General features: G+C 44.9%; 1 protein-coding gene across 1 annotated transcript in view; it reads left to right on the top strand.

The window, feature by feature from the left end:
• Positions 1-11,541: 11,541 nt before the first annotated feature.
• AGFG1 (ArfGAP with FG repeats 1) overlaps positions 11,542-12,349 on the top strand; it is a gene marked incomplete at its 5' end in the record, with an annotated part of 36,449 nt that continues 35,641 nt past the window's right edge. Inside the window, one exon of the mRNA XM_084267300.1 lies at positions 11,542-11,708. Within this exon, the coding sequence (XP_084123426.1) occupies positions 11,542-11,708 (167 nt within the window). The remainder of the gene's footprint in view (positions 11,709-12,349) is intronic.

A 12,349-nucleotide genomic window follows, 5' to 3' on the forward strand; every position in this document is an offset into this window, starting at 1 on the left:
GATAAATCAGAAATGCAAGTAAGTTGCTCTGGTGTTATATTGCTATAAAAAGCCACAAAGAATTCAAAACTTCAAAAGATGTGTTGTCATTCTTTTCTGCAGGGCAGGGGCAGAGAGATGATGCAGAACAGAAATGCTAGAAGAGCCCTACTTTTCCATGTCCTCAACTGTACTGAGTGCTGTGGTAAACTTTAAACAGGCTCTAACCTATTTGGTTTCTCCAGTATATCAGAGCTTTGAAGTTTAATATTAAGAGATGCACTTAGTGAAGAGAAGGAAACATCTAAGGGCAGATTGGGTTTGTATTTTCAAATTGATTGCTGTGGTGCCGTGGCACTCGTTTTGTGTGGTTACCATTTCACTTATGGTTGGTAAATTAGGAAGATGGCATGGTCACCAGGCAGGCAGTGAGTAGCAGAGTTGCACAGCAGACACAGAGTTGGTCTGCGTGGTGGGTGAAAGTCATTACCTGTAGCTTGAGGCTGAAGGAAGCTCACCAGTGGAGCACCACTGTCCTACAAGACCTACAAGGGAAAATGCAGAGTGACAGGAGTTCAAAGATACCATTCTGCAATCTCTGCTGGTGGAGCAGCTCCTTCACGGACACAGCCCTACGTAATTAAGAAAATACTAATGAAAATGAGGATATATTCCAGCATTAGTCCTGCAAGGATGAAGTGGGGGGAAGCATTCCTGTCACCAGAGGGCAATAATTAGTCTAAAAGTTCTTGCTTGGTCCAGCAAAGGAGTCGGGTTACTTTTATGCTAATCTTAATAGCAAGAGCTAGGAGGCACAGCTTTATCCTCTGTTGTGAGCAACATCATCAGTGCTTAGAATGATGCCCTAAAAAAATTATTTGTAAAAATAATTCTCATGTCAGAGTATGTTTAAGGAGGAAGAGGGTCCTTAGAGAAAAATGGCTTTGTTTGTTGAATGCTTATTCTCTTTATTTTCAAATGATAGGAACTGAAAATGTTTACAAAATAAATTGGTTTATAGTCCATCAGACAAAAATGTTTGCCTGATGTAAAAGCGTGTGTTTGAAAGTTGCTTATTCCCTTACACAGACCTGCATCAAGTAACGACTGTGACAATGAGCTTAGTAGAACCACTTCTGTAATTTGACAGGAGTTTCATCCCTGGGGAGCTAATGGATTTCAACTGGAGTGATTTATATGTAATTTTCTAATATTGGAGGACAGTTTAGTTTATGCTTCTTTTGCAGTAGAAATGTATGTTAAGTATTTCATTTCTATCTCAAATATCCTGCAATGCTACCTCAGCATGTTTGGAACCAGGCAGGCATGTTCAACAGCCTGTGTCCACCAGGCAATGAGACAGACCATGGAGAAGGAAGAAAAAAGAAGAGCTTCATATTGGCATTCAGCACATCCCCACAGGACAGTTCATTATGGCTTCTATTACTGCTTTTACTACTTTAGGATGAACCTGCCTAGATGCACATACCCATATAGTTTCACTTCAAGGCCCATGGCATTGTGTGTTTTTCTCACAGCTGGTGGGAATCTGCACTGACAGTCAGTATCTTGTGACTTCAGGCATGATGTCAAATGTGGTTTGTGGTATTTCCTTGATTCAGGCTGTGCCACACGAACAGCAGGCAGGCAGCTGAAGTTCACAGAAATCTAGACCAGTAGCAAAACTATTGGTTATTCTCAGGTTGCAGGTAGGTAACTTATTGCATGGCTTAGTTCCTTAGAAGTTTCTTACTGAATTTGTCAATTCTTAATTGGTTATTTCAACTGACTACTGGAAGCTTGGCTGAAAGCTCAAGTGTTTAGGAGATGATTGTGGATCAGATTGAATTTGGTTGGTATCATTACCCTTTGAGAGATAAAAAGGCAGTTTGAAAATAACAAATTTGAACATTTTATTCATTTCTTGACTGGAGTATTATAGTTGTCATTCCCTACTAACAAAAAATCAGGGATGATTATGCAAAAATTATTATTATTGTTATTATTTAATACATTATTATTAATTAATACCCCGACTGCAGAAGGGATTTGCTGTTGCAGACAAAGTCCACTGCTGGGCTGTCTGGCTCTCACCAGACTGTTTTAAACCTGCAATGAACGCTTTTCATACTTGAATATAATTTCCATTTTTGAAGGATAACAATACATCATCGTCACCTGATGATGTCATTCCACACAGTTTGTGTTGACAAACAGCTATTTTGATTTTGTTATACAAGGGGGTGAAACCGGCTGCAGAGAAGATGAGGGGCAGTCCTGGCTGTTGCCTGGCAGTGCTCAGAGGCTCTGGCAAAGCAAGCAAACCCCTGGTACTTCAGAGCGAAGCTGAGACTGTGGACAATACTCTGAAAATTCATTGACTGGTGGGTGCTCAGTTTACAGTGAGGATGGAATAGAAAGAATTAAACTCTTTGGCAGGTGGGTTTGTACAGTGATGGAGAGAGAAGCATAAAACAAGAGTTTGCCAGGTCAGTAAGAATGGAGTCTTTTCATTAATTACCATGAAACCTTTCTCTGTTGACCATTGCTTTGCTTAAATGGTTTTCTGCTGAATGATGGCGCTCCCAATTCCAAGTTCCAAGAGCTGTGCTCTGCACCTAGAGCCAGCAGCGCAGTGCGGCACGGCTGCTGGCCGCTGATCGGCACGGCCGGCGCCTCTATCTCCTGGCTGCGTGTGTGCGCTGCAGTGGGGCCGTTATCTGTGTGCGCAAAGGCACATGCAGGGGGAAATGAACTGAAGGGAAGTTCTGGCACCAAAGCTGTGTTTATAAGCTGGCTGCAGAGTTATAAGGCTATGAGGCCGTGTTTTTGAAGCTGAGACATTTGAAAGGTAGCCTTGAGTACCAAAGTCCTGAGATGTGAAATGACCCCACAGCAAGAGGAGCAGGATGCAAGAACCCCTAGTTGTTCATAAAGTGGATCTTTGTAATTTAGGAAAAGCAGGGTAAACTTGGAGAGCTCCAAGGAAATTATACTAACAGTGTCACAGATTCCAACAATTACCAGTGAAGTTCCGCACCAACATGCGGAAAAACTTTTTCACAGTGAGGGAGCCCTGGGACAGGCTGCCCAGGGAGGTGGTGGAGTCTCCATCTCTGGAGATATTCAAGACCCGCCTGGACGCCTATCTGAGTGATATGTCCTAGGGAGCTGCTTTGGCAGGGGGTTAGACCCGATGATCTCTAGAGGTCCCTTCCAACCCCTACAATTCTATGATTCTATTCTATGATTAAAACTCCCAAGTTGTAAGAAATACTATGCTTACCTAGTAGTTTCTGTAATACTTTTGTTTCCATATTTGTCATCATTTATTAACTGTCAGGTTCCTTTTCCCTGCCTGTATTTCTCAAATTCCTGTAAGAGGATGTTATCCCAATTTTTTTTTAAATTCACTGCACTATTTCAGAGTATTTGCTGTCTTCCATTAACTCCTTTGTGCACAACCCGAAGTGAAAAACAAACAAAATATTTTGTTCTAGTCAGGCTGCAGTAATGTTCTGCACGCTTCCTCTTTTCCATTTCTTAAGACACAGTATTTAGAATGTTACTAACTCTATGCCCACCATGCCTTAATTGTTAATTTGTTTCTGGGTTTTGTTGGGTTGGTTGGTTGGTGGGTTTTTTTGGTGGTTTTATTGGTTTGGCTTTTTTTTTTTTAATTTATTGAAACATGAAAGCAGAAATATTAATATATTCCTGTCATGTCTTGAAAAAATGCTTCTTTTTCGTGTCAAGTGGCTTTGGTTACGTCGCATGCTGAAGAGCATTTCTCTTTTCCCTCTTGCTTAAGAAGGAAGCCAATTGGCAAATACTTCCAAAATCTGCATTTCCAGTGGAAATTTACACAGGTGGTTTCACAGAGCCATGTCTGCCACTGACACTTAACTTGCAGGAAATCCTGAATATTTTTAAGCAGCTTGTACCCACAACAGTTGCTTGCAGAGTTGACGATGGTCAGTTCCAGGCATGAGATAGAAAGTGCTCTTGCTGTACAGAGGCCTCAGTGTCAGGGGATTTACTTTTCTTGTTACATTAATTATCCTAAACAACAGCTTGACAGTTTTTCCTTTTACTTCTAAACTAAATGGCTGGAGGGAAAGTGCTAATAGGTTACTATTTCAACAGTGGTTTTCCCGTGTATGGATTGAGATTAGGTTTCTCCTGCAGAAACCTCATTTAAGAGGATATTTGCAGCTCCTGGGGATTATCCATATCTGTTCACTGCCACTGCACAGGCCTGTGCTACATTCACCAGGGGATTTTTTTTGTTGTTGTGTGCATCTTGTTAGTATCCTTACCCTTAACCTGTTAATACTGGTGTTCAGAGTCCTTCCCTGTTCTCCGTCCTCTCTTGCTGTTTGGACAAGACAAATTCTCAGGGATTTGTGGGAAAAATCCTGGTCTGGTCACAGAATCTCATATTTTCAAATCACAGTAATGAGAAACATTACACTGAATTTGAAGGATCAGCTTTCCTTTTGTAGTCCATTTCTAAAATTTTTTCTTTCATGAACAGTGTGACTGAAGAACTTTGTTTTCCCATATTCACATTACACAGCTTATTTTCTTTATGCTTCTATCTGAATGCTTGATACTTGAAAGCACTGTTCCCAAATTTCCCAATTTTCATGGCTTGTCTTGGCACTTTTAGACTCAGCTCACTTTTTCCTTCCCTTTTGACCTTTTTCATTTTTTATATGTTTAGGTTGACTTAGAGAATTAGGCAGTTTGGGGCCTGTTTGCTCTGTGTGTGTGTGTGTGTATTTGAGTTCATTCAGGATTACTGCGAGCACTGAAAGATGCCTGCTCAGAACAATTAATTCTACTCTCATGTTCCCCAAATCAACCTTCAAGTGATGGTTGTTAAAAGAATTAAAAGTTTAAGGAAGTCTGAAGGGGGGTATGTCAGCTTTGTGAGGAGCGGGAAAGTAAAAGAATGGTTGAGAATATTACTTCTCTTGTCTATTTTAATACTGTGTTTCCCTCACTGAAAGTGCTTGTTACATTACCTGTAATTCTTATTGCCAAATCTACAGCCCTTTTATGATAGCACTGTCTGATAGTTGTTTCCACAAATTAGACTGGCTAATCAATAATTTAGATTCATTAGTGGAGAGGAACAGAGGCCTCTCTTCATTCCCCTGGGAGTTCTACAGAAACAAGCAGGAAATGGTCATCATCAAGTGGAAAAGGAAAATTGAACTTGAAAATACACTGGCTTTAAATTTCATTCTTAGGGCAAGAAATCAGTTAAGTTATGCCAAGTTTAATGTGAAAATTAGGAAGTTGTTCCCATTCAGAGAGCTGGGAAAGCATTTCCTGGTTTAGTATGTAGCCAAATACTAAAGACATCGTTGGTGGTTTAGATATCTATTAAAGTTCTGTCTCTCCCTCTTCTTATTTGGAACCTAAAAGTTAGAATTAAACTGTCTTTCCTCAGCTCTTTGTCTCCTAAGGTCAGTTGTTGGCATCCTTCTTGCTTTATTCTCTCCTCTGCCTCGTGTATTGCTGACATTCCTGTGGGCAGGTCCAGCAGACGTGAGGCTGGTGGGGCTTACCGTTACGTTTCTGTTGCAGTTTATAGGATCAAATATGAATATACTTCCTTCCCAGCTTAAAGGGGTCCACTCTCCTCTGGCATATTCCTCTGAAAGGATGAACGAAACAATCACTTTACAAAAAAGCCCTGTGACTGACTTGTGGTACAGTTTATAAAAGCCTCACTCAACTACAGGATCCTATAGAGCAATGATAAACCAGCACCAATCAAAACCAATAATGGAAACAAGGGGATGTGCGCTAAAAATAAAGGTACTACAAAGATGTACTTAAAACACATTCACCTCATATACTGAATATTCCTATGACAGGTGTTTTGCCTTTAATGCAACTGTATATAGACATGTTCTTTCCACTACCTAGCCTGTGATTACCAACTGGAATGTGATCTTGTACACTTAAGGCATGATGGAAATTCAAGAACTGTGTCAAATAAAGGGGCAAGGTTGAAATATTGATAACCTTTCTGCATCACTGACCAAGCTAGAAAGCAAGAAGAGAATAATGCCTCCCCAGCTACCCAAATTTCTCACAAAAAATCCCACAAACAAACCCGCCCAAAATCCTATAACTCTGGAATAAGACAATCTGCTGAAATGTTCTTCCCAGGCATGAAAACCTGCTGTTGAACTACCTGCTGTTGGTTTAGACTCAAAAATCCCCCCCTGAAAAAGAATAAAATTTGTTCTTCACTGAACACAGGGGCTGAAGGGACTTGGGAATCTTAGGGCAGTGAAATAATTGTAATCATAAACAGGACTGGCTCCCAGGGTCCTCTCGTGGCTCTCACCCAGCTAGGAGAGAACAGTGTCTAACTGTAAGCACGATCCAGTAATGCAGAAGCTGCTCAGTCTTCTGAACAACTTTCTAAACAGCTGAAATTCAATAACAGACTTTCTTCTAATCTTAATAATGTGTGTGTATATGTATTTATATTTGGTTTAGTTTATGAGAAGAAAACAGAAGTAGAAGATGAAGAAAGCCTAAGGAGAGTATTTCCATTAGAGAGATTATAATAGTTTAGTTTAGTTAAGTTGAAAAATAGGAGTGAGGGAGGTGGACTGGATAACTAGTGCTACATGGGAGTCCATCCAGGAAATCTCAGTCCTTCCTGCTGAAAAACTTCAGGTAGATTCAACTCAACTACAAAGCGATAGATTTAATTCAGACAAAAGGAACCATATTTGTAACAACACTAACTTTATGATGTCACTGATTCCATTTGTTTCAATTTGGATTTCCACCCAAACAGCTAAAAAAATTAGTGACTGCACGAAGCTCATCTAAATTATCATTTACAGTGGAACCTTGGTTCTTAGCAGTTATCACCAAGAGCAGAACATCAAGCTAAGTGGAAAGCTACTTAACTACCTCTGATGTTGATCTGTTGTGTTAATTTTGGAAAGGCACTCCACTCCTTTATGGCAGTCTTCTTACAACCTGTCGGGATCGTTCAGATTAATAGGAAAATGCTAGTTTACTCTGCAGGAAGGCGATTATGTGTCTTGCCATTAAAGCCTGCTACCTGGCTCTGCACGGCTTCAATCGCTCTCACTTGGAAACCGTAAAAGCTGTTCTATCAATAAAGATACAGTACACAGGTCATAAACTGTTGAGGGAGAAGACTAAAGGATTGCTTTTTCTAGGTTTTTGTTTGGTTTTATTTTTTGGTGATGAGGGGTTTGGGGGTTTTTTTGGGAGGGACGGGGGTGTTAATACTTTTCACTCTTCTACCTGCTCTTGTTTCTCTGTCACCCCATACCTTCAGCCTCCTCTATGTCATTCTCAGAGCCAGCTGCTTTGAATCTCAGACTTTCACTGCCGTCCTGGCTGAAAAGCACTTCCTACCCTACATTTCTTGAAAGGAATTAGGTGCATGTCACACTATTAAAACATGGCATTTAAAAAAGAAAACTAAAATTGAAGACCACTAACTTGGGTAGTGCAAGAAAACAAGCTGATGTGACTGTGCCTTTCTCTTTATTGTGAGATCTGTTTCCCATGAGCAGCTGTTACAGCATAACCCTGTTAAAGGCAGGGCTATCTGTCATTTCCCTCTTCTGCTGTGTTAAGGTTGTAGCAGTGGGTGGAAAATGTCAAAGGGAAATGGCATTTCAAATAAAAACAGTTTTGTAGCTCCATCCTATTTGTCTGACCATTTTCTGCAGTTAAATTGTCTAGATTTAAGTAACTGTCAACAACCAATAATGCTGTATGTAAACATTGCTATGATTGTCTCTTGTTTTGAACTCTTACTAAAAGGTTTCTACTCCTTACTAAAGGTACTGCTTAAATAAGGCCAGGCGCAGACGCACGAGGGTACCCTCACTTGATGGAACCTTTAACAGAGCGTATCCCTGAACATTCCTGCCAGATACACTTGCCCTGTTCTTGCTTAGCACATTCAGAAAAACCCTCCCTCTACAAATATTGCAGTAGCAGTTTACCACAGATCTGATATACCTAATCCCAGGATTAATTTTGTATGCCCATCAGTCGTGGAGCAAGATGGATTTAATAGCCCATTAGTCTTTCAGCACGATAATTTTCACGTCACTTAGCCTGCTGGGTTAATTGCTTTAAAATGGATATTATTGACCTCAATCCTAGTGACAACCCGAGAATGTCTTATTCATCTCCCAAATGTACATTCTTAGGCTCTTGTTTCTTTCGGTCCTGACAATAAGTCCCCTAGATTATGTGTTTGTATATTATAATTTATACCCTATTAGCCCGTACTTAAGGGTTTATGAAAGTAACGTCTTGCAGATATTGTTACACACGACTAGGCTGACTTTTAAGTTCTGGGTTTTTTATGGGAAGAGAAATGTTTCAAGCATGAGGAATCATTGTTTTACCTCTTGTTAAGAAATTAATGCTAAAAGCTGGAGCGGGCGCAGCAGGGATTAAGCACTTTTGGAATAAACAGCTGGCCAGTATATTTCCAACCACAAAAGTCTGGCCATTAGGAGGAGAGAATGAAGTACAGATTTGGACAGAGAAGCTGTAGCAAGGGAAATTCATGTCCTAGGGTAGAGAAACAGAAAAATATATCAGGAAAAAGAAAATCAGAGAGTAAAGCTGAAGACTAGACTTTTTATTCATGGGCATTTTTTGTGGATTTTTTTTCCCCTTTAGTAATTTAGAGAAAAAAAAAACAAGCCATCTGCTTTGAGGAAATTAATGCTGTCTGTGAGCAGCACAAAATAGAGGAAGGAGTGGAAGAGTGTTTGTGCTATTTCTTGCAGAGGTGAAACTGGGCTGGAAGTTAATGTAGCCAGTTTTCAGACCTACATATGTCAACAGTGTAACACACTGGTTTATATATAGGTGCTTGTGTTTCTCAAGCACTGGTTCCTATGGGAAACAAGATGTTAAGGTACCAATGCTCCATTGTAGGAACCCAAGATTTAGAGCAGATGTGGTCAAAGTCTCTAGAAGACTCCAAATCCCACAGAGCTAATGGGTATTTGTAAAAGGACACGACCCTCTGAAGTCTCATTATGTAGGTTCTTGGGGTAAATTTGCTTTTTAAGGTATAGAATGGAGAGACTTGATACTTTCAAAAAGTTATTTCTAAACCAAATGAATGTTAATAAAGGTCATATATCTACTAGCATAAGCCTGTCTTGGTGTTGACCATGAATGACATTGGAAATGTTTCTTCATGAAACAAATTAGAGCCTGCTCTAGTGTAATATAAAACCCACAAGACTCCTATTGAATAGCATGATTGGCTCAAACAGTAGTAGGGTCTTTCCTGGGAGTTCAGTTCCACATTTTAATGACAATGCCAATTTTGTTGCCAATGGTATTTTTTTATTAACAACTGTTTCTATGTGATGTTCATGTAAGTATGCTCATGACACAAACAATTCAAGTTGGCTTTTCTCATTTCAGTTACAAACACCTCTGACTCTCATTGACATGAAACCCACGTTTCACTACAGCAAGCAGTGTGGCCGAATCATTGTTCTCCAACGTATTGTCCAGGAAAAAAACGTGGGTTTTAACCTTTAAACTTTGGGAGTATGGGGCTATTCTGTTGTTATTTGTTTTTTTCCCCCCTAAATCTAGTTCATCTATTTTGGGTCATGTAGGTCACTGGCAAATCTCCAATGTTAGCATGTTTTGCAGAAGGCAAAAGAATGAAACTTTCTGAATAACAAGAATATCAGCATTTCAGAGAGAAGTGAAGAAGTAGAGGAAGCAGTGAGAATTTTATAAGACTGGAAATATCTTGTGTTTACTTTTAGGAATGCTATTTTAGCATTTGCGATTGTTTAATGATTTACTGGTGTTTAGTTTTCACTCTGAAGAGACGCTGCCATCCCTAGTAGAAAAATTTGACATTAGTGCATTATACTATGGGTTTAAAACTTAGGACTCGTTGATCAGATCATGTAAATCAGCACATCTAAAGAAATCAGAGCGGGAATGCCAAATTACTGAAGTTGAACACCTAATCCTAGGTTTTAAAACTAAAACTATGAGGAAAATACGGCAGATCAGATCTTGCTCCCACAAAAGCTAGTACTAAGATATGTACTGACGTCAGAAGTGCAAAACTTGGCCCTAAATACACACCATTGTGAATCATTTAACCTCAAGAGATTTCAATCACACATAGTGTTGCCAGGCAGTTTTTCAAGTTAAATCACCAAATTATAAAGTACATTGGGTTTTTTTCTTTAAAACTACCTTGCGCTGTTGAAAAATATGCCTTTAGGCATCTTTATGAGGAACAAACATGTACTTTGTAGCTCAGTGCCAGGGGTTCGAGTTCACGCCAGAGCCAAGGGTTCCTCAAGGGTATCAGCAGATATACGTGACTGCTGGCTCTGCTTCCTTCCCTCTGATGAGGAGAGCGTCCAGTCAGGCACCAAGAGCCAAATTCCCAAGGGGAAGCTGTGCCCTTTTCATCTCCGTAACAAAAGAGAGACCCCTAACAAAGTTCTCCTCACAGAACCCACTGCCTTCAGAAAATGGCGCTGACAATGCTCCTGGAGATCCTGTGAAGCTCTACAGGGACGCGGCCACGCCGCGGGGACCCTCCCCACCATACTGCTTCCAGCTGGGGCTTGGCAGGGCTTTGTGGCGACCACATCACCTCAGTGGGTGCCCTCTACGAGCCCCCACGGTGGGTCTGCAGACTTTGGGGAGATGAGGGCAAGCTAGAGGCTCCCAGGCAGCGCTGTGGCGGGGGGGGAGGGGCGAGGTCAGTGCTTCGCGGTGTCACGCGACCGCCGGCCGGAGCCCGCCCTCGGCGCGCGGGGTTGCGGGGCCCGTGGAGAGCTTCGCCGCCAGCCGGAGCGGGCAGCGGGTGCGCCCGAAGCGCACCGCGAGACGGGGGCGACCCCCTCCCCCGGAAAAGGCGAACCGCAAAGTTTATTGAGATGCCTTTCCCCACAGCGATTCCCTGCAGGGCTGCCCCCGTCCCCGGGGCGCGCTCCGCAGGGTCGCGCCGCAGAGCAAACCCACCGCCCCGCCGGGTCACGCCAGGTGATACGGCCCCGGCGGCCGCGCCTCCCGCGGGCCGGGGTCGCGGCGGGAGTGCGTCCTCCTGCGCGAGAGGGGGCGCTGCCGCGGGCGAGCGCGTTCGGCTCCGCCGCCGCCATCTCCTTCTCTGATCTCATAAAGGTGTCGCGCAGGTTCCGCCCGGGCTCGTCATTCAGCCGCCCCGGGCCTTGGGGCAGCCGCCGGCCTCCTCCACGCCGCGGCCCTCGATCCGCCCCTCTCCTCCCGCCCGCCCTCTCTCGCGGTGCCGCCGGCCGGCGTAAGCAGCGACCGCGCTTCCGCCCCGGCTCATCGGCGGGCGCCGGGTGCCCTCCCCGCCCCTTCCTCCCCTTCCTTCCCCTCCCCCCCCGCCCCCCTTCCCCGCCCCGGTCCCCTCTCCCGCCGTCCGGGCCCCGGAGCGCCGCCGCCGTCGGGGTGTGAGCGGGGCCCGGCGCCGTGCCGGGCCGACCCCTCGCCGGCGGGGCCATGGCCGCGAGCGCCAAGCGGAAGCAGGAGGAGAAGCACCTGAAGCTGCTGCGGGAGATGAGCAGCCTCCCGCCCAACCGCAAGTGTTTCGACTGCGACCAGCGCGGCCCCACCTACACCGACATGACGGTGGGCAGCTTCGTGTGCACCTCCTGCTCCGGCATCCTGTGAGTGCGGGCGGGGGGGGAGACCTTCGGCCCCGTCCCTCCGGCCGGCCCGCCACGGGGGAGGGCGGCCCCGGCGCTGGCGGGGTGACCTCCGCCCCTGGCCGGCCTCCGGGCCCCGCTTCGCCGATGGGAGGCTCGTCCTGCCGGTGGCGGCAGCGCCGGAGCCAGCCGCTACGTGGGGCGTAGCGCCTCGCCTCGGGCTTCGCTGCGCTGGCCGCTCTCCTCTGGCTTTGCCCTTCCTGCCGCACGGCAGCGCCGGGCTGCTGCTTCAGCCACGTCGGAGGGGAGCGGGCGGGGGGGATGGGGATGGGGTGTGTGTGGGGGGGGCTTTCCCGGGGAGGGGACGACAGTCGAGAGAGTTTCCTGCGGGTATTCGCTAAAACAATCCCCCTTGGACCCCCCCGGCCCAGGCGATGGCGGTTGGTAGCTGGCTGCGTGTGCGCGGGGCCGGGCAGCGCCGCAGCCTTCCCGCCCGGCGGGAAGCGGCCGTCCGGAGTTCATCCCGCCGCCGCTCCCGGGGAGCTGTTTCCCTGCACGTAGGGACGCCCTGGGAGTCACTGGAGGGGCAGTTAGCGGAACGAGAGCTCAGAGAACGCTTTTGGGAAGAGAAGGGGTCACAGGGATGAGCGGGTCACTCTCAT

This window comes from Gallinula chloropus (genome assembly GCF_964237585.1).
Source record: "Gallinula chloropus genome assembly, chromosome: 8".
Lineage (NCBI taxonomy): Eukaryota > Metazoa > Chordata > Aves > Gruiformes > Rallidae > Gallinula > Gallinula chloropus.